The sequence below is a fragment of the Narcine bancroftii genome, chromosome 13 (assembly GCF_036971445.1).
Source record: "Narcine bancroftii isolate sNarBan1 chromosome 13, sNarBan1.hap1, whole genome shotgun sequence".
Classification (NCBI taxonomy): Eukaryota; Metazoa; Chordata; class Chondrichthyes; order Torpediniformes; family Narcinidae; genus Narcine; species Narcine bancroftii.
The window spans coordinates 84,001,357-84,020,268 of NC_091481.1; the positions used below are offsets into that span (position 1 = coordinate 84,001,357).

General features: G+C 44.1%; 1 protein-coding gene across 6 annotated transcripts in view; it reads right to left on the minus strand.

The window, feature by feature from the left end:
* Positions 1–14,230, minus strand: part of LOC138748253 (transmembrane protein 87A) — a 54,744-nt gene extending 40,514 nt beyond the window's left edge. For 2 of the 6 annotated variants that reach the window (XR_011347904.1, XM_069908096.1), the window contains exons 1-7: positions 14,075–14,228; positions 10,937–11,003; positions 6,609–6,700; positions 4,357–4,476; positions 3,530–3,580; positions 2,829–2,894; positions 635–703 (exon numbers count right to left, since the gene is read on the minus strand). Coding sequence is in view for 3 of the 6 variants with exons in the window: in XM_069908096.1 (XP_069764197.1) it covers positions 635–703; positions 2,829–2,894; positions 3,530–3,580; positions 4,357–4,476; positions 6,609–6,700; positions 10,937–11,003; positions 14,075–14,194 (585 nt within the window). In the remaining 3 variants the exon portion in view is untranslated. Of the gene's footprint in view, positions 1–634; positions 704–2,828; positions 2,895–3,529; positions 3,581–4,356; positions 4,477–6,608; positions 6,701–10,936; positions 11,004–14,074 lie in introns of all 6 variants that reach the window. The other 4 variants (XR_011347905.1, XM_069908097.1, XR_011347906.1 and 1 more) reach the window with 2 other exon arrangements.
* Between the last annotated feature and the right edge of the window lie 4,682 nt (positions 14,231–18,912).

Sequence of the window (18,912 nt, forward strand, 5' to 3'; positions counted from 1 at the left end):
ACTCTCTTTTGCTTCTCAAGGGAAGTAAAACATGAAAGTCTGCAGACACCACAGTTGAAGTAAAAACACTGCCGTAGAAACTCAGAAGGTCAAAGTGCACCCTGTATAGCAAAGAATGGTGCACTAGAGAGTGAGAGCTAAGATACATAACCAATGCTTCAGGCTAGATCTCTTCACTTGGAGATCTTTTCACTGATGCGGACAAAGCAAAGGTGCTCAGCAATGCAATCTCCCAATCTGCGTCCAGTCTCTCCGATGTAGAGAAGGTCACAACTCCCGCAGATACACGTGAAGTGTTGATTCAACTTGAAAGACTATTTGGGGCCCCGAATGGTGGTGAGGGAGGAGGTGTGGGCACGTCTGGCACTTCCTGCGGCTGCGGGGGGGGGGGGGGGGGGAACAGACGAGAGAGTCACCGAGGGAGCAGTACTCTCGCTGCTTACTGGTGTACCCTCCTTCCCTTACCCACCTCTTGCCTCCTGCTTGTGGGACTGCTCCCTCCGTGACTCCATGGACGCTGCATGGCCAGCTAAGGATTTGCAGCAATTCTGTTCAATTTTTACTTGACTGGCTAACCCAAAGATTTAAAGATAGTGAAATGGATTATAGCAAGGAAGGAGGAAAAAACACCTACCGGATATTTGTCTACTCTGGTGGTCTTATTTATTTTCTGCTCTTCAGTCACTGGTTGTTTGTTTACTTTCTGGGGGAGGGGGGAAAATAAGCATTGTTATTTGCTACTATTTGCTAATTTGTCTTGACAGCTCAAATAGGCTATTTCAGTGCAACTCGTAAGATTTCTCATCACAGGAAATGGCATACCACGTCTTGCCTTGAGTATGAAGAGAGCAAACCGAGTCCTGTAATGGTTGAGAACAATGAAACTAAAATCTGAAAGAATATTGCTTAGCACTTAACTCACAAAATATCTGATTAGGCCCGCAGGCAAGTTTGGCACTGTGGGGTGTACTTTGAAGACCCGCTTTTGTGAATCAATATGTTCATGACAATAAAAAAGGCCATACCAGATCACACATTTCAAGAACAAATTTAAATGAAACTACAGGTTGTACCTCTTTAATCTGGTGACATTGGAACCTGGCCATTGCCAGACCACAGAAAATGCCAGATAACAGAAATTGACCACTGTGTTAACGTATCAAAGGGAGATCAAAGCCTAAAACAGGAAATAATACTGTGGGGCGGCACGGTTCGCGTAGCAGTTAGTGCAATGCCTTTACAGCACCAGCGATCGGGAACAGGATTTGAGTCCCATGCTGTCTATGCCAGGAGTTTTTACCAATGGCAGCAGATTCAAACATGCTAGACCACAAAAGTTGCTGGATCATTGTTGGATAAAAGAGGTACAACCTGTAAAACCATAAACATGTGTAATAGGTGAATTTATGAACCAATTATTATTATTTTTTTAAAAAGAGTAAAATTTAGGGAGTCAACTATTACACAAATACTACTTTCGATCGCGGTAATTGGCTGCATCACTTGAGGCATCAGGTGCTCAGATTGGCGGGTGGCCGAAACCGGCCGATAAGACAGAGTTCGGGGTGTTAGGATCTCAGATGGGCAAGTGGGTGGCCAGGAAAGGATAGCATGTCCCCGTCTGGGGCATCGGGAGCTCGGTTGAGCAGGTGGGGCCTAGGCGAGAGTCTGCAGTTGGGAGCTCAGATGGGCAGGCAGCCGGGGTCAAATATTGGGGGGGGGGGGGGGGGGGGGTTGTAAACTTTGACACGGTATCGGCTATTACACGCGGCGTATATATGATACTTTTTGCATTTTAATTACTGCAACTTTATTCAGTGGCTGCCTCAGTATTGAGTTATAGTAAAATGGCATTAAAAGATGGAGAAACCAGGAGAGAAAATGACTTGTGGAGTGATTAGCTATAAGTTCGATTTTAAAATCTCAAGGAAAGTGGGAAGGAAAAGAGACTAATGGGGGGGCGGGGGGAGCTCTCAGGAGACACCTACAGATCTCGATTCCAACTAATGAGGATGTGAGAGATGATTTTAGACACTGAGAAGGATGAAAGAGAGGCCAAATGACAGAAACAATGATACCAATCACCCACAGAAAGGTTAGAAACAAAATAAAGAATATTGTACAAGATGTCTGAAGAACCTCCCAATAGACTGTCAACTCATCTGAGCCCCTTGGTGAACAATTCTTCTCTGGAGGTTAGCTTCCAGCAGTGAAGTCAAGCTTGATACAAGTTCTATACATGACATCAATTACAATTTTCCTCTATTTAAAGGTTAGAATTTGAGAATTTGCTGATGCTCTCAATACAACAATTTTCATTACACTTTTTAAGAACATCACCAGGCACTGACGAAACTGCACCAAAAATAGAAAATCATCACCAAATCAGTTCCCACTGGTCCAGAGAGAGAGATTAAAAAGACTCTGACATTAAAATGTAATGTAAGCAAATTTTAAAACCTAGGCAGTAAAAAATTAAATAATTTGATAAGATTCTGTCTCCTGCAACTTTGATAGGTATTAGAATACTCCATCCACAAAACCTTGACTACTTTCTCCCCCCCCCCCGCAATTTTTAAGGTTATTAATAAAGATTTAATGTATTTTTGAATCTGGAGTCAATGCATTGAAAATGATTTCCTTAAAAACTCTTAATCCAGAAAGATCTTGTTAAAACAATACCCTAAATGATGTTTACTCTTAGATTGAAACATGGCCTCAGAAAACATCTCCCAAAAGAGCTTTCCACTTAATATTTGCTCCGGGTCATGTTTTGTACTGCCTAATACTCAAAATGCTTTGTATTGTGTGATGCATCATTGTCGTACCTTCTCATTGACCACTGCTCTTTTGGATACTGGTTTGGGATTCGGCTCAAGTTCTGGTTCAATGACCTGTAAAGATTCGTTCAAAACAATTTAACGTAAAATCTCTGAACACAGTCACATGGTACAAATCACAGATTGCTTAGCCACGAAGCAGTGAGCAAATTTGATGCTTAAACTTTGGTTGAATTTCTGATCCCTGTATGTCAACTGCCAAAGTAACAATGGCAAAACACATTTGCATTAATGAGGCTATGACAATGTAGCGGCACGGACACTGATCAGGAAGCTTGCAAAGGGACATCAGCAACGGAGAAATGAAGTTGCAGATGCTTGAATCTCGAGCAAACACAGAAGCTGGAGGAACTCAGCAGGTAAGACAGCATTCAAGGATAGAACTGGTCAATTGATGTTTCGCGTTGAGAGTCTCAACTCAAAACGCTGACAGTTCATTTCTCTCCATGGGTGCTGCCTGAAGCCCCTCAGGCTTCTTCATGATTCCTCAGGGCACCTGACATAGCATCCTCATGCAGGTAATATTCTATTAAACCACAGGGAATTTCAGAATGACAGGGTGAGTATAAAAGACCAAGTTGGTAACAATGCTATTGGAATTTAGAGTTTAAACACTCTATCCTAGTTTGATGCCAGTCGCAGAACTGAGCAAATGTTCATTATTATCTTATTAAAAAGTTTATTTTTACCAGAGTCTCTTTTCTCAATGGTTTTGGCAGGTCATAGTAATTTACTTGCAGCTGTAAAAGAATTCAAACAGATGTACTCATAATTATAGAACATGTGTTTGTACGAACATACATCGCGCACTTAGTCCAAACCTTGATGTGTTTTTAAGCACCAAAATGATGGAGCTGCTGGAGCAGCTTTAGCGACAATGTTGTTGCTAGTGCAGACCCAGGGAAATTGGAGTTAGAGATGCTCCGAGCGATTCAACCCCCCCCCCCCAGTCCTAACGCCAGCAGCTCCCTACACAGGCATTAAAGCTAATGGCAATTTTTAAACTAGAATCCCGCCACCACAACTCTGTGCCCAAGGTGGCGGCGCCTTGTGCTCTGCAGTGGAGACAACCTGACAGGCAGCTGGAGAGTGACTCATGGGAACCAAGTATTGGGGCCGGGATTCGAGAAGGGTTCCTGATCGCGTCAGAGGTTTGGAACTGGAGCTCACAGGTTGCCGATGAATTGAACAGGAGTCTATGAGGTTCCAGAGGCTGCGGGAGCACAGGAGATGAATCCACAGACACTCAGGGACCCTGAAGGGACTCTCTTACTTCTCTTTCTCTCTTACTGTAAGGGGTGCCAGGTGACACTGACGACGACTCTTTGCTGGCCATACGGCAGGCGGCAGGCAATTTTCTGTACCATTACAAGTAACATAAGATAAGTTGGGGCGGGGAGAGAATTAAGTTATTGAATTGAAACATTGGTTATACAATTTATTCTCACTACAAGATTTGCTGAGTTCATTCAGTATTTTAATCTTGTATTAATATGCCATTGATAATTTTACCAACCTGCCCAAAAGTTTTATTCTTTCGACATTCAAATGATCCGTATTGATGCAGAATGTAATTACCACTTCCACCTTTTTCATGTTCAGTCACAGAACCGAAATATTTTGCTGCTGTGTCATCCTATGGGTAAAAAAAAGTTACTGAGCACCAAAGGAATATATTACGACTAATTCCCCCCCCCCAAAAAATTGTGAAAGATTCATATGCAATGATTTATTTTTTTCTATGAAGCCACATATTACAAACCACAGATTAATTTTAAATGCTATCCAAAGCCATAGGTGTTGTGGTGAGTAAGGGATTATTTAAAGTGGTGTGTGAGTGCAAAATAAAAAGTTGAGAACCACCAACTTGGGGGAAATCACAAGCTGTTTCAGGACAAAAAACAGCCACTTAGTTCTCAGCAGCTGAACTTTAAAATTTGAGATTTACAAACATGGGCTGTAGTGTGAAACAGAAGAAGTCCAAAAATCCAGGCTGCTTGGGGAATGGGTCGACCCAACTTTCTGCATTCTCGGGCAGTACTTTTAAAATTCATATTTAAGGAGGAATAAAGAAGAGATGAACAGGTAAATTTTGATAGTTTGTTCGTTTGCACACGCCAAAGCCTGTTAAATTTATAAAGTTTGAGAGTTTTCGAAAAGTCCGGATTCTCAGGTGGTCCGGATTTCTGGTCTCTGAATATCTGGACATCTACTGTTTTCCTAAATCCAAAATTCACTGCTCACAGATAGCATTTTCATATAGGGTGTCTATGAGCCATTATGTGCATGACGGTTAATACATTATGCAGCGTTAAAAAAAATTGAATAGCTTTAGTTCTTTTGTTGCTACTGAAGGTCTGCCTCAGTCAAATTAATTGAAATCAGTGATGGCAGTTACTTAACAGAGACCATGAAAATGAAGGAATAGACTGGTTGAAGCATAAATATTGATCTTTAAAATATAGTAAAAGTCCAAAATTCCAGATGCCAGAAATCTGGACCATCCGAGAATCTGGATTCTCAAACATTTTACATTTTAGCAGGCTTTTGTTGACGCGGGCACGCAGAAGCGCCACAGATGCAGGAAATCTTATCACAAAGAAATTCATTTGTTTACTAAATTTAAATTTAGTAACAGTAACAGTCCCGCCCAATTACACCCAGTTGACCAACAACCCCTGTACATTCCCAACGGTGGAAGGAACCCAGAGCACCTGTAGAAAAGCTATGCAGATAAAGGGAGAATGTACAGACAGCGCCGGATTCAAACCCTGGTCCCGACCACTGGTGCTGTAACAGCGTTGTTGCTTAATTAAAAATAATACTGTAATTTTCTTTTACAATGTTCATTTTTAAACAATTTCAAACATTACACACTCCTTTTTTGAGGTAAAAAATTGTTTATATTTTTGTCAAGTGTTGACTTTATTTTTCTTTAAAACTGCTCGTTTTGATAAATGAAGGACGTTGTATTTGCTAATGAATAAACTATCAAAATTTATTTGTTCACCTCATCTTTATTCCTCCTTAGATTTTAAAGCTACTGCTGAGAATCTACAAAACCTGGAGCAGTCCAGACTTTTACTGTATTATAGTTCCAATGTAACTCTCAATTCAACAATTTATAGAAAGGGAGCACCTTAGTCAACATATAACACTGAACTAACTAGTAGATCGGCATGGTTGGCGCCAGCGGTCAACGCAACACCTTTACAGCGCCAGTGATTGGGACCAGACCTGGGTTCGAATCCCACATTGTCTGCAAAAAGTTTGGATGTTCTCTCCCTGTTTGCGTGGGTTTTCTCCAGGGGTTCTGGTTTCCTCCCACCGTTCAAAAGCATACTGGGGGTGTAGCTTAATGTAGTGCAAATTGGGCCACCTGGACTCGTAGGGCTGAATTGGCCTGCATGTCTAAATTTTAAAAGAGGATTCAAACTGGGAAATTTAGGAATCATGGAGTTCAGCGTAGAAATGTAGAGCTGGAAATTATGGAAGGGGAGGCAAATTAAGATCTAATCTGCAATTATATTACATATAAATAATGTTTCCTCCCCACCCCCAAGACCACAAATGTTGGAGATGTACAGCATGGTTCCAGCAGTGTATGGGAGTGAAAAGGTCAACATTATGGGTGTAAAAGGTAAACAGAATCCTAATGATTCGAAATGTTAATGATTTCCTATCGAGATTTTCACTTTAAAAAAAAAAATCAATGCCAAACAGAAACTGATTATTTTATTTAAAAAATTCTGGTTAAACATCACTTACATTCACTCCAAAGAATTTATCAAAACAACGGGAACTCCTCAAATACCATGCCATGCTTAAATTAACCGGAGGGTCACAGTTCACGTGTGTCCCTGAAAAGCAAGAGAATAGCAAATGTTACTTAATTTCAGGTAATTATCTTAGTGAAATATTGAATTTACCAGACTTCTGATCTACCTGTTAATGGCAGAGAATCCAGACAGCAATTAAAAAGCAGAAGCCTGTATGATTGGGCATTTACATTACTGCACATTCAAATAGATGTCATAAAATGAAATGAAAAAAGGTGCAAAGAAAGCAGAAAGGTAGGATTGTTGAGGTTTTTATTCAACACCAAATTTATAACATTAAGTAGAGGGCTCATACAAATTAATGGTTACTTAAATAGAGAGCATACAAGTGAAGGAAGAGGCTGGTTTGCACTTGAAATGAAGAGTTCCAGAGTATTCCGAGCAAGGCAACAGCAAAAAGAGATTCTCAATTAGATGGAAACTGATGTTTTTGTTTTAAACAGTTCAGAAAGTGCTACAGCTCCAGTGAGAAAATAATTCCTTCAATGTACTGCTATACAACTTCTACCACTCTCTGATAAGACTGTCTACCTAACTCCCAGATTTAAGATCACAGGCAAAACCCTCCCCTCCATCATGAACATCTACAGGGAACGCTGCTGTCGGAGAGCAACAGCGATCATCAAGGATCCACACCGCCCAGCGCACGCTCTGTTCTCGCTGCTGCCATCAGGAAAGAGGTGTCGGTGCCACAAGATTCGCACCCACCAGGTTCAGGAACAGCTGCTCCTCCTCCACCATCAGACTCCTCAACAACAACCTCAATCAGGGACTCATTTAAGGACTCTTATTTTTGCTCTTTAGTGGTTTTTTTCTCTCCATATTGCACTTTTTTTTTTACATTGAGTAGTTTATTTTTGTACTACTCTACCAATAAGTGGTGATTCTTTTTTTTTTCACACCATAAATCACATTAGCCATGATATACACTTTTTCTTTTTCACACATATACAGTGACTTTTTCTCCCCCCCCTCCCTCCTCCCAAACCACCCCCCCACCCCCCCCCTCATCCATTTTAGGTATACAATCTAGGTTGCATTAAGCCAGTCAGACAATGTTGTCATTCAACAAAAATACACCAGAAATTCTACTGAGTCCATTCTTTTCTTTTCTTCTCCTTCCATCAACTTAGGTAATGTTTGTTCCCAGTAGGTTTTCGCTATTGTATTTAATGTAAGGCTCCCATACTTGTTCGAATATTTCAATATTATTTCTTAAACTATGTTATTTTTTTCTAATGGAATACATTTATTCATTTCTATATACCATTGTTGTATTTTCAAATTATCTTCCAATTTCCAGGTTGACATAATACATTTTTTTGCTACGGCTAGGGCTATCTTAACAAATCTTTTTTGTGCATCTTCCAAGTCAATTCCAAATTCTTTATTTTTTATGTTACTTAGGAGAAAGATCTCTGGATTCTTTGGTATATTGTTTTCTGTTATTTTATTTAATATCTGATTGAGATCATCCCAAAATTTTTCTACTCTCTCACATGTCCAGATTGCATGAATTGTTGTTCCCCTTTCTTTTTTTTACATCGAAAACATCTATCAGATACTGTTGGGTCCCATTTATTTAACTTTTGCAGTGTAATGTATAGTCTGTGTAACCAATTATATTGTATCATACGCAGCCTCGTATTTATTGTATTTCTCATCGTTCCAGAACATAATTTCTCCCATGTTTCCTTTTTTATCTTGATATTTAAATCTTGTTCCCATTTTTGTTTAGTTTTACCATTTGTTTCATTCTCCTTTTCTTGCAGTTTAATATACATATTTGTTATAAATCTTTTGATTAACATTGTATCTGTAATCACATATTCAAGGTTACTTCCCTCTGGTAAACTCAAATTGCTTCCTAATTTATCTTTCAAGTAGGATCTCAGTTGGTAATATGCCAGCACTGTATCTCCAGTTATACTGTACTTATCTCTCATTTATTCAAAGGATAAGAATCTACTTCCTGAAAAACAATTTTCTATTCTTTTAATCCCTTTTTTTTCCCATTTTCTAAAGGAAAGGTTGTCTATTGTAAAAGGGAGTAGCTTTGGCAATTGATAATTTGTTTTATTTCTTTCTACATGAATCTTCTTCCATATATTGAGGAGATGGTGTAATACTGGAGAAGTTCTATGTTGTACCAATTTTTCGTCCCATTTATATAATATGTGTTCAGGTATCTTTTCCCCTATTTTATCTAATTCTAATCTCGTCCAGTCTGGTTTTTCCCTTGTTTGATAAAAATCTGATAGGTATCTTAATTGTGCGGCTCTGTAATAATTTTTGAAGTTTGGCAATTGTAAGCCTCCTTGTTTATACCATTCTGTTAATTTATCTAGTGCTATCCTCGGTTTCCCCCCTCTCCATAAAAATTTCCTTATTATTTTCTTTAACTCTTTGAAGAATTTTTCTGTCAGTTGTATTGGCAATGCCTGAAATAAGTATAGTATCCTTGGAAAAATGTTCATTTTAATACAGTTTATCCTTCCTATCAGTGTTAGTGGTAGCTCTTTCCAATGCTCTAAATCGTCCTGTAATTTTTTCATTAGTGGATTGTAATTGAGTTTATATAATTGGCCTAGATTTTTGTTTATTTGTACACCTAGGTATCTTATTGCCTGCATTTGCCATCTGAATGGTGATTCCTTCTTAAATTTTGAGAAATCCGCGTTATTCATAGGCATTGCTTCACTTTTATTTACGTTTATCTTGTATCCCGACACTTCTCCATATTCCTTCAATTTCTTATATAGTTCTTTTATTGATAGTTCTGGTTCTGTTAAGTACACTATCACATCATCCGCAAATAGACTGATTTTATATTCCCTGTCTTTTATTTTTATTCCTTTTATATTATTATCTCTTCTTATCGATTCTGCTAGTGGTTCTATAGCTAGCGCAAACAATAATGGTGATAGTGGGCATCCCTGCCGCGTTGACCTGCTTAAGTTAAATTGCTTTGATACATGTCCATTTACTGTCACTTTCGCTAACGGTCCCTTATATAATGCTTTAATCCAATTAATATACTTCTCCGGTAAACTGAATTTTTGCAATACTTTGAACAAATAATTCCATTCTACTCTGTCGAAGGCCTTCTCTGCGTCTAAAGCAACTGCTACTGCAGGTGCTTTATTCCCTTCTACTGCATGAATTAAGTTAATAAATTTACAAATATTGTCTGTTGTGCGTCTTTTTTTGATAAATCCAGTTTGGTCTAAATTTATCATTTTCGGTACCTGTTCTGCTAATCTGTTTGCTAATAGTTTAGCTATTATCTTATAATCTGTGTTTAGCAAAGATATTGGTCTATATGACGCTGGTGAGAGTGGATCTTTCCCTTGTTTTAGTAATAAGTGGTGATTCTGAAGTAAATACGAAAATCTGTAGACACCGTGGTTGAAGTGCTGGAGAAACTCATGTAGTCAGTGTCCTTTATGTTCTTTTCTTTGGCTTGGCTTCGCGGACGAAGATTAATGGAGGGGTAATGTCCACGTCTGCTGCAGGCTCGTTGGTGACTGACAAGTCCGGTGCGGGACAGGCAGACACGGGTTGCAGCGGTTGCAAGGGAAAATTGGTTGGTTGGGGTTGGGTTTTTCCTCCTTTATCTTTTGTCAGTGAGGTGGGCTCTGTGGTCTTCTTCAAAGGAGGATGCTGCCCGCTGAACTGTGAGGCGCCAAGATGCACGGTTTGAGGCGATATCAGCCCACTGGCGGTGGTCACCAAGAGATTTCTTTAGGCAGTCAAAAAAAAAACATAACTGATATTTTGGCCTTGACCCCCCCCCCCTTCAAGTTATAAAAGAATGTCAGCAGGCATCTGAACAAAAGGAAGGGGGGGGGGGTGATGGTGGGAAGGGGTGACAAAAGGCAGGAGCTGATAGATGGAGAAGGAAGGGAGGTAATTCTGCCTCACCCGCAGGAAAAAGAATGTCAAGGTTGTCTGCAATGTCACGCATATAGTCTGACAATAAATCTGAAATCTGTAAAAGGTCATCAGAGATTAAAAAAAACCAATGCAAATTATATTCCTTCCCATTGGAAGCACAAACATTTAATCTAATTTCAGCTATTTGTATTTTTCAAACAATATAATCACTGGAAAACATCAATGTTTATGAAGACCATTATGAAAAAACCTGTGCTTAATTAACCCCACAGTGTAGTGTGAAGTTTCATCAAGAATTAAAATAATCCCAAAACAATTCACTTCAATAACAGACCTTTGTGTGCAAGTTCAAATACTCACATTTCAGTTTAATGTAAGATTTGTTAAACAAAGTCTTTCGCATTGGAAATTTTGTCTGTGACTGGTCCTGCAAAGAGATCAAAGAGAGGAAGTTACACTCTGACATGAATTTTGTCCTCTGATTTCTTCTTTCCTTGAAAGTTAACATTTTGGGCTGGACACAAGAAAATGTTTTCTTTTAAAAATTTTAGACATACAGCATGGTAACTTCCCCGTGCTGCTCAATTACACCCAATTAACCCACAACCCCCGCACGTGTTGAAGGGTGGAAGGGAACCACACCACGTGGAGGAAACCCACACAGACACGGGGTGAACATACAAACTCTTTACAGACCGTGCAGGATTCGAACCCCAGTCCCAACTGATGATGGTGTCACAGCGCTGTAACCACTACAATAACCGTCCCACCATTCAGTTAAATGGTAGTTTCTCAGTGGATATTCTTTAGACGAGTCCTGACATTCCAGCGGCTTCAGACTCCTCTACCTCTTTCCTATGGACATGGCCTGGGTGGTGGGGATCCTCGAGGATAGAGGCTGTTTCTAAAAACACAGCCTCTTGTAGATGTCCTCGATGGAGTGAAGCCTGGTGCCCGTGACGTCGCTGACCCTTAACCCTCTGGAGATTTTTCCTGTCCTGAGGGTTTGCACCTCCTTACCAGACAGTGATGCAACTAGACAGAATGCTCCCTTATGGGGCAGCTGTAGAAGTGTTTGAGCGTCTTCAGTGACATATGGAAGGTGACAGGCAAAAGTTGAAATCTTTCATGTATAATCACTTTTTTTTTTAATTATTACATGACAATAAAAGGAACCTTTGTACTCTCCTACCAGATGGCATTAACATCAACTTCTCCAATTTCTGTTATCACGGAAGTGTAATAGAATCACGGTAGTGGGTTATATAAAGGAAGGGGATGAGTCAGAATACAGGATGGAGATTGATAACTTAGCTGAATGGTGCATCATCTAAACCTTGTACTCAATGTCACCAAAACTAAGGAGCTGATTGTTGACTTCAGGAAAGCCAGAGGTTTACAATCCAGTGATCACTGGGGGATCAGAGGTGGGGAGGGTGAACAAATTTAGGATGTTGGGAACCATCATCTTGGAGGATCTCTCCTGGACCAAACACACCAATGGTATCATGAAGAAAGCATGTCAGTGCCTCTCCTTCATCAGGAGTTTGCAGAAACCCTGGCAAATTTCTACAGAGGTGTGGTGGGAGGTGTGCTGACCAGTTACATTACAGTTTGGTATGGGAACACCAATAACCCTGAATGGAGAGCCCTATAAAAAGAATTGGACACAGCTCAGGACATCACAGGCAAAATCTACCCCACTACTGAGTACATCTATAGCGAAGGCTGCCGTTGGAGAGCAGCGGCAATGATCAATGACCCACACCACTCAGCATAAGCTCTGTTCTCGCTGCTGTCATCACGAAAGATGTCCAGGCTCACAAGACCCACACCACCAGGTTCAGAAACAGCTGCTGCACCACCAGGTTCAGGAACAGCTGCTACCGCTCCACCATCAGACTCATCAACAACAATTCAATCAGACTTGATTTTTAAAAAAAATCACAGCCGCTGCATTCCAGGAAATGCTTCCCAATTTCCCGGAACGCAGTCTGTGTAAAAAGATTGGAACGGGAATAAGGACTCATTTCCGTTCTAACATTTTACCTCCTCAAACCCAGAGTTATTTTCACGGATCACCTGCCATCCACACAGAACTTGCAGGTGATCAATGAACAAAGGGCCCTCAAGGCTCCTTACATACCTCACTCCAGGAATTCTGTCTAAACACATGGTGGGATACATATATTTGGAGGTTTGATCGTTCCGGTGTGAAGGCCACTCCCAGACGGCAGGGGGACACATCAGGACAAGAAAAAAAAAAATCATGTACATTCTATAAGGACTGTTATTTGCCCTGTTGATCTGGGTATCGCAGTCAATTTGTTTACATTTGTTATCTGCTTACAGTTCTTTTATTTACTAACATGTTTACACTGGAGCTCCACCCCATCCCCTCTGCTATCAGGGAGCTCCCCCCCATCCCCTCTGCTATCAGGGAGCTCCACCCCATCCCCTCTGCTATCAGGGAGCTCCCCCCCATCCCCTCTGCTATCAGGGAGCTCCCCCCCATCCCCTCTGCTATCAGGGAGCTCCCCCCCAATCCCCTCTGCTATCAGGGAGCACCCCCCAACCCCTCTGCTATCAGGGAGCGCCCCCCCAACCCCTCTGCTATCAGGGAGCACCCCCCAACCCCTCTGCTATCAGGGAGCACCCCCCAACCCCTCTGCTATCAGGGAGCGCCCCCCCCAACCCCTCTGCTATCAGGGAGCACCCCCCAACCCCTCTGCTATCAGGGAGCGCCCCCCCAACCCCTCTGCTATTAGGGAGTGCCCCCCAACCCCTCTGCTATCAGGGAGCGCCCCCCCCAACCCCTCTGCTATCAGGGAGCGCCCCACCAACCCCTCTGCTATCAGGGAGCGCCCCCCCAACCCCTCTGCTATCAGGGAGCGTCCCCCAACCCCTCTGCTATCAGGGAGCGCCCCCCCCAACCCCTCTGCTATCAGGGAGTGCCCCCCAACCCCTCTGCTATCAGGGAGCGCCCCCCAACCCCTCTGCTATCAGGGAGTGCCCCCCCAACCCCTCTGCTATCAGGGACCGCCCCCCAACCCCTCTGCTATCAGGGAGCGTCCCCCAACCCCTCTGCTATCAGGGAGCGCCCCCCCAACCCCTCTGCTATCAGGGAGTGCCCCCCCAACCCCTCTGCTATCAGGGAGCGCCCCCCCAACCCCTCTGCTATCAGGGAGCGCCCCCCCAACCCCTCTGCTATCAGGGACCGCCCCCCCCAACCCCTCTGCTATCAGGGAGCGCCCCCCCAACCCCTCTGCTATCAGGGAGCGCCCCCCCAACCCCTCTGCTATCAGGGACCGCCCCCCCCAACCCCTCTGCTATCAGGGACCGCCCCCCCCAACCACCCAGCCCAGCGTTTCAGCCCCACTTCCCCCGATCTGAACACCATAAGCTGGGGGAGCTGCAGGCCCAAGGCCCATGATCCATGGCCCGCCTTCCCTTCCTCCCCCCACCCAGGCCGCAAGTCCTGCGGATCCCGTTGCCTACCGCGGAGATGCTGATGCTCCACTTGCCCTGCTCCGACAGAGCATCGGCGAGCTCGACCCCACCGGACAGCAGCAGCAGCCACGCACCAAGCGCTGGGCCACCCCACCACCGCGCCGCCATCTTGTCACGCTTCGACGTCGGTCACTCGCCCTGTGACGTCAGCGCGCAGGAGGTGAGCCGGCGTTTGGTCTGCGCAGGCGCAGCGCCGGGTCGGTGCTCGGTGACGTCACGATGAAAGCTGTCAATCACACAAAACCCTGCCCTTCAAGGTTCCTGATTTTCCTGATGTTGGGCTCAAGCCAGAATTAGAACTCATGCACAAGTCATGAAATTCGATGTTTCGCAGCATCATCAGAGTGGAAAATTCGTATTATAACCATCTTACAACATAAAACCACCAGTGCATGAAAACTCAGGCACTGCCTTTGGTTCCTTGATCCTTCAGGAATCTGATGGCAGAGGGGAAGAAGCCGTCCTTGTGCCGCTGGGTGCTCGACTTCAGGCTCCTGTACCTTTCCCCCGATGGTAGCAGAGTGAAGAGGGCAGGGCCTGGGTACTGGAGGTCTTTGAGGATAGAGGCTCCTTTTTTAAGATCCCGCCTCATGTCAATTTCCTTGATGGGGTGAAGTCTGGTACCTGTGTTGTCGCAGGCCGAGTTAACAACCCTCTGGAGTTTATTCTTGTCTTGAGAGTTGGCGCCTCCGCACTAAGCAGTGATGCAACCGGCCAGAATGCTCTCCACGGTCCACCCGTAGAAGTCTTCAATGGCCGACCGAACCTACTCAGACGCCTCACCAAGTTTAGCCGCTGGCGACCCTTCTTTGTGATTGCATCGACATGGAGGCTCCAGGACAGATCCTCGGAGATGATGACACTCGGGAATTTGCAGGACAGATCCTCGGAGATGATGACACTCGGGAATTTGAAGTTCTTGACCCTCTCCACGACTGAGCCCTCGATGAGGACTGGGTCGTGGGCGCAAGTGTGTTAAGTGTCAGTATACGGGTGATGGATCTCAGATTCAGGAGGCGGGTGAGAGTGTCGGGATTACCCCCTGTGTGGCCAAGGAGAAGGTCAGAAGAGTTTATCTGGGTGGTGATTGGGCAGTTGAAGAATGCAACATTGTGTTTAGCGAATAATAAAAAGAAAGTTGACTTCATGGTGGGCTGAAAGAAAGTGTATCCTTTATTTGTTTGTAAGCTGTGGTAAATGAGTGCCATTGCAACAGCATCCATGGGCAGAATGGTCAGTCCACATTTTTCAATTATTGAATTTAGACACACAGCACGGTAACAGGCCCTTCTGACCCATGAGCTGTGCTGCCCAAATGCCCAATTAACCTACAACCCACATACATTTTTAAGGGTGGGAAGAAACCAGAACACCCGAAGGAAACCCACTCAGACCTGGAGAATGTACAAACTCTTTACAGACAGCACGGGGTTTGAAACTGGGTCGCTGGCGCTGTAATAGCGTTGCACTGACCACCTCGCTAATTGTACCTCCCGCTTATTGGGGCTAAAATATAAAGAGGTGATATCATATTTCAAGTGAGGGGAGAAGAACCCAGTGTGACCAAAAACTCCTGTTTGCCAGATTAATGTGTCTGATAATCTCGCTGGAGACTAATTAAGGGTTGCACTGCTGTTGACACCACTTGAGGGAGTTTCATGCTATAAAAGAAGTTCTGGTGAACACAAACACCTCATGAAAAATGAGAAGATATTGTTACTAGCGACTCTAAAATCTTAAAGAACCCCCTATCAAATTCAACAAGGTTGATGGTGATTAAAACTATGGAGAATATTACTCCCAGTAGAATCCTCACTGACAAATCTTCACAGTATCACTTGCAGGTCACACAGGCTGGTCAATTTATCCCTCCTATGGAGGGTATTGTTCACCAAACTAAAGCTAAGGCTCGTGCTCCCTGCCCCTGGGAAAAGTGGTGCAGGTGTGGCAATGTGATCAACACTCCCAAGCACCTGGAAGAGTGACGGTGGCCTCTCGCTTTCCCCATCCATCCAAACTGCTCTTGATAAACTTCCTCACCATCTCCTGTCTGAGGCCTTGCTACTCTTTGTGAAGTTGTCTTCTGGACATTAGGAGTAGCACAGTGGCAGAAGATTGGTGCAGTTACAGGGATCAGGGATCCCATGGGAAGCGAATGCAAGACACAATCCAGCCCAAAGTTTTGAGATGGATCCTTTTGTTGAAAACATAAGTGTTTGCAGATGAAGACTTAGCGCGCGCTCACACACACACACACACACACACAAAGTCTCAGTTGTGAAACTAATCTTGTAGCTGAATCAAAAATGAATCACCTCTTTGTTAAGTTGAATTTGTGAACCAGATAAGTTCCACAAATTAATAATCACTTACAGGTAGGTGTAAGGTGCGCCCACTTTTAGGCACATTCCACAAGAGTGACTCATTGTTAAATTAAAGGCCCCACCATCTTATTATATACCATTGTTGTTTGATCACGGGACTACAGAATAGTAACAATGTGGAAGAGACCATTCAGGCCAGTGTTCCATACTAAGTGAGTGTAAAGGCAATCATGTTCTCATTCCTCTGCACACAGCACTTTCATCTGATTCAGGTTTTAGATTTATTGTCAGAATACATACATGACATCACATGCTACAACTCTGTGATTCTTTTTTCCTCCAGGCGAGGAAGGTTTGCCACTTAATGGTAGTGCAAAACATAATGACACAACATACACATGTAAACAAATAATGAAATGTAAATGAACTGACTGTGCAATCGAGAAAAGTAATCAATAAAAATGCAAATGTGAGAGTCCTTAAATGAGTCCCTGTTTGAGTTTGTGGTTGAGGAGTCTGATGGTGGAGGGGGAGCAGCTATTCCTGAACCTGGTGATGCGAGTCCTGATGGCAGCAGCGAGAAGAGAGTGTGTGCCGGGTGGTGAGGATCCTTGATGATTGCTGCTGCTCTCTGACAGCAGTGGTCCCTGTAGATGTTGTTGAGGGTGGGGAGGGTTATGCCTGCGACATAAATACTCAATGCTGGAGAAACCTTGATGAAGGCCTCAAGCCCGAAATGTTGATTATCTTTGCTCTATTAAGTACGCTGTTTGATCTGCTGAGTTTCTCCAGCATCGTGTTTTTACCTCTGCATCAATGAACATAGTCGGTCAGGAAATTCAGTGTGAACATATTCAGCCTTAATGCAGTCGAATCAGGCCATTTTAAGGCGCAACTGCTCTGAATATGATGTTATTATGAAGTTTTCCCCCATCTACAATCCACTCTGAGGTACAAATTATCCAGAACTGTAAGGAATGAATGTCTTCTACTCTCCCATCTGAAATGTTAACCCTGTCCCCCTCCACAGAGGCTGCCTGACCTGCTGAGTGTTTCCAGCAATTGGGGAGAAAGGAACAGGAGCCTGAAAATGAGCACAAGGACCTCTGCCATCGGATTCCCAAATGGACAAGGCCATTGCCTTACTTTTAGTTCTGGCACAAGCTCAACGACAGCAGTGCCTCATCACCCGAACACGCAAGTTGCCTGATCTCGGAAGCCAAGCAGGTTCAGGACCGGCCAGTACTTGGAGGGGAGACGGCCCAGGAACACCAGGTGCTGTGGGTGGGGGTCGCATTCTAAGTAGTAAGTGACAATAATGGAAGCTTTGCCTTCAATTTATTTTGTCCATGTCTTCTTTTTCTTTGGCTTGGCTTCGCGGACGAAGATTTATGGAGGGGGTAAAAAGTCCACGTCAGCTGCAGGCTCGTTTGTGGCTGACAAGTCCGATGCGGGACAGGCAGACACGATTGCAGCGGTTGCAGGGGAAAATTGGTGGGTTGGGGTTGGGTGTTGGGTTTTTCCTCCTTTGCCTTTTGTCAGTGAGGTGGGCTCTGCGGTCTTCTTCAAAGGAGGTTGCTGCCCGCCAAACTGTGAGGCGCCAAGATGCACGGTTGGAGGCGATATCAGCCCACTGGCGGTGGTCAATGTGGCAGGCACCAAGAGATTTCTTTAGGCAGTCCTTGTACCTTTTCTTTGGTGCACCTCTGTCACGGTGGCCAGTGGAGAGCTCGCCATATAACACGATCTTGGGAAGGCGATGGTCCTCCATTCTGGAGACGTGACCCATCCAGCGCAGCTGGATCTTCAGCAGCGTGGACTCGATGCTGTCGACCTCTGCCATCTCGAGTACCTCGACGTTAGGGGTGTGAGCGCTCCAATGGATGTTGAGGATGGAGCGGAGACAACGCTGGTGGAAGCGTTCTAGGAGCCGTAGGTGGTGCCGGTAGAGGACCCATGATTCGGAGCCGAACAGGAGTGTGGGTATGACAACGGCTCTGTATACGCTTATCTTTGTGAGGTTTTTTCAGTTGGTTGTTTTTCCAGACTCTTTTGTGTAGTCTTCCAAAGGCGCTATTTGCCTTGGCGAGTCTGTTGTCTATCTCATTGTCGATCCTTGCATCTGATGAAATGGTGCAGCCGAGATAGGTAAACTGGTTGACCGTTTTGAGTTTTGTGTGCCCGATGGAGATGTGGGGGGGCTGGTAGTCCATGGTGGGGAGCTGGCTGATGGAGGACCTCAGTTTTCTTCAGGCTGACTTCCAGGCCAATCCATGTGATGCTGCCCTAAAACAGGTGGCGAGAAATTCTGATTCAATTTCTGGTTCCTCGAAAGGCCGATCTTTCTGAAATGATTAAAAAGAAAACGAGGACGGCACGTGTTTTCAGTCGCGCAATTGCCCATGTCAAGCAGGGGCGCTAGGACCCGGTGGCGGCGATGGGCGGATCCTCACTCGGCGTAGCTCCGCCCAGCTCGACGTCCCGGGGCGGGGGGGCTGAAGA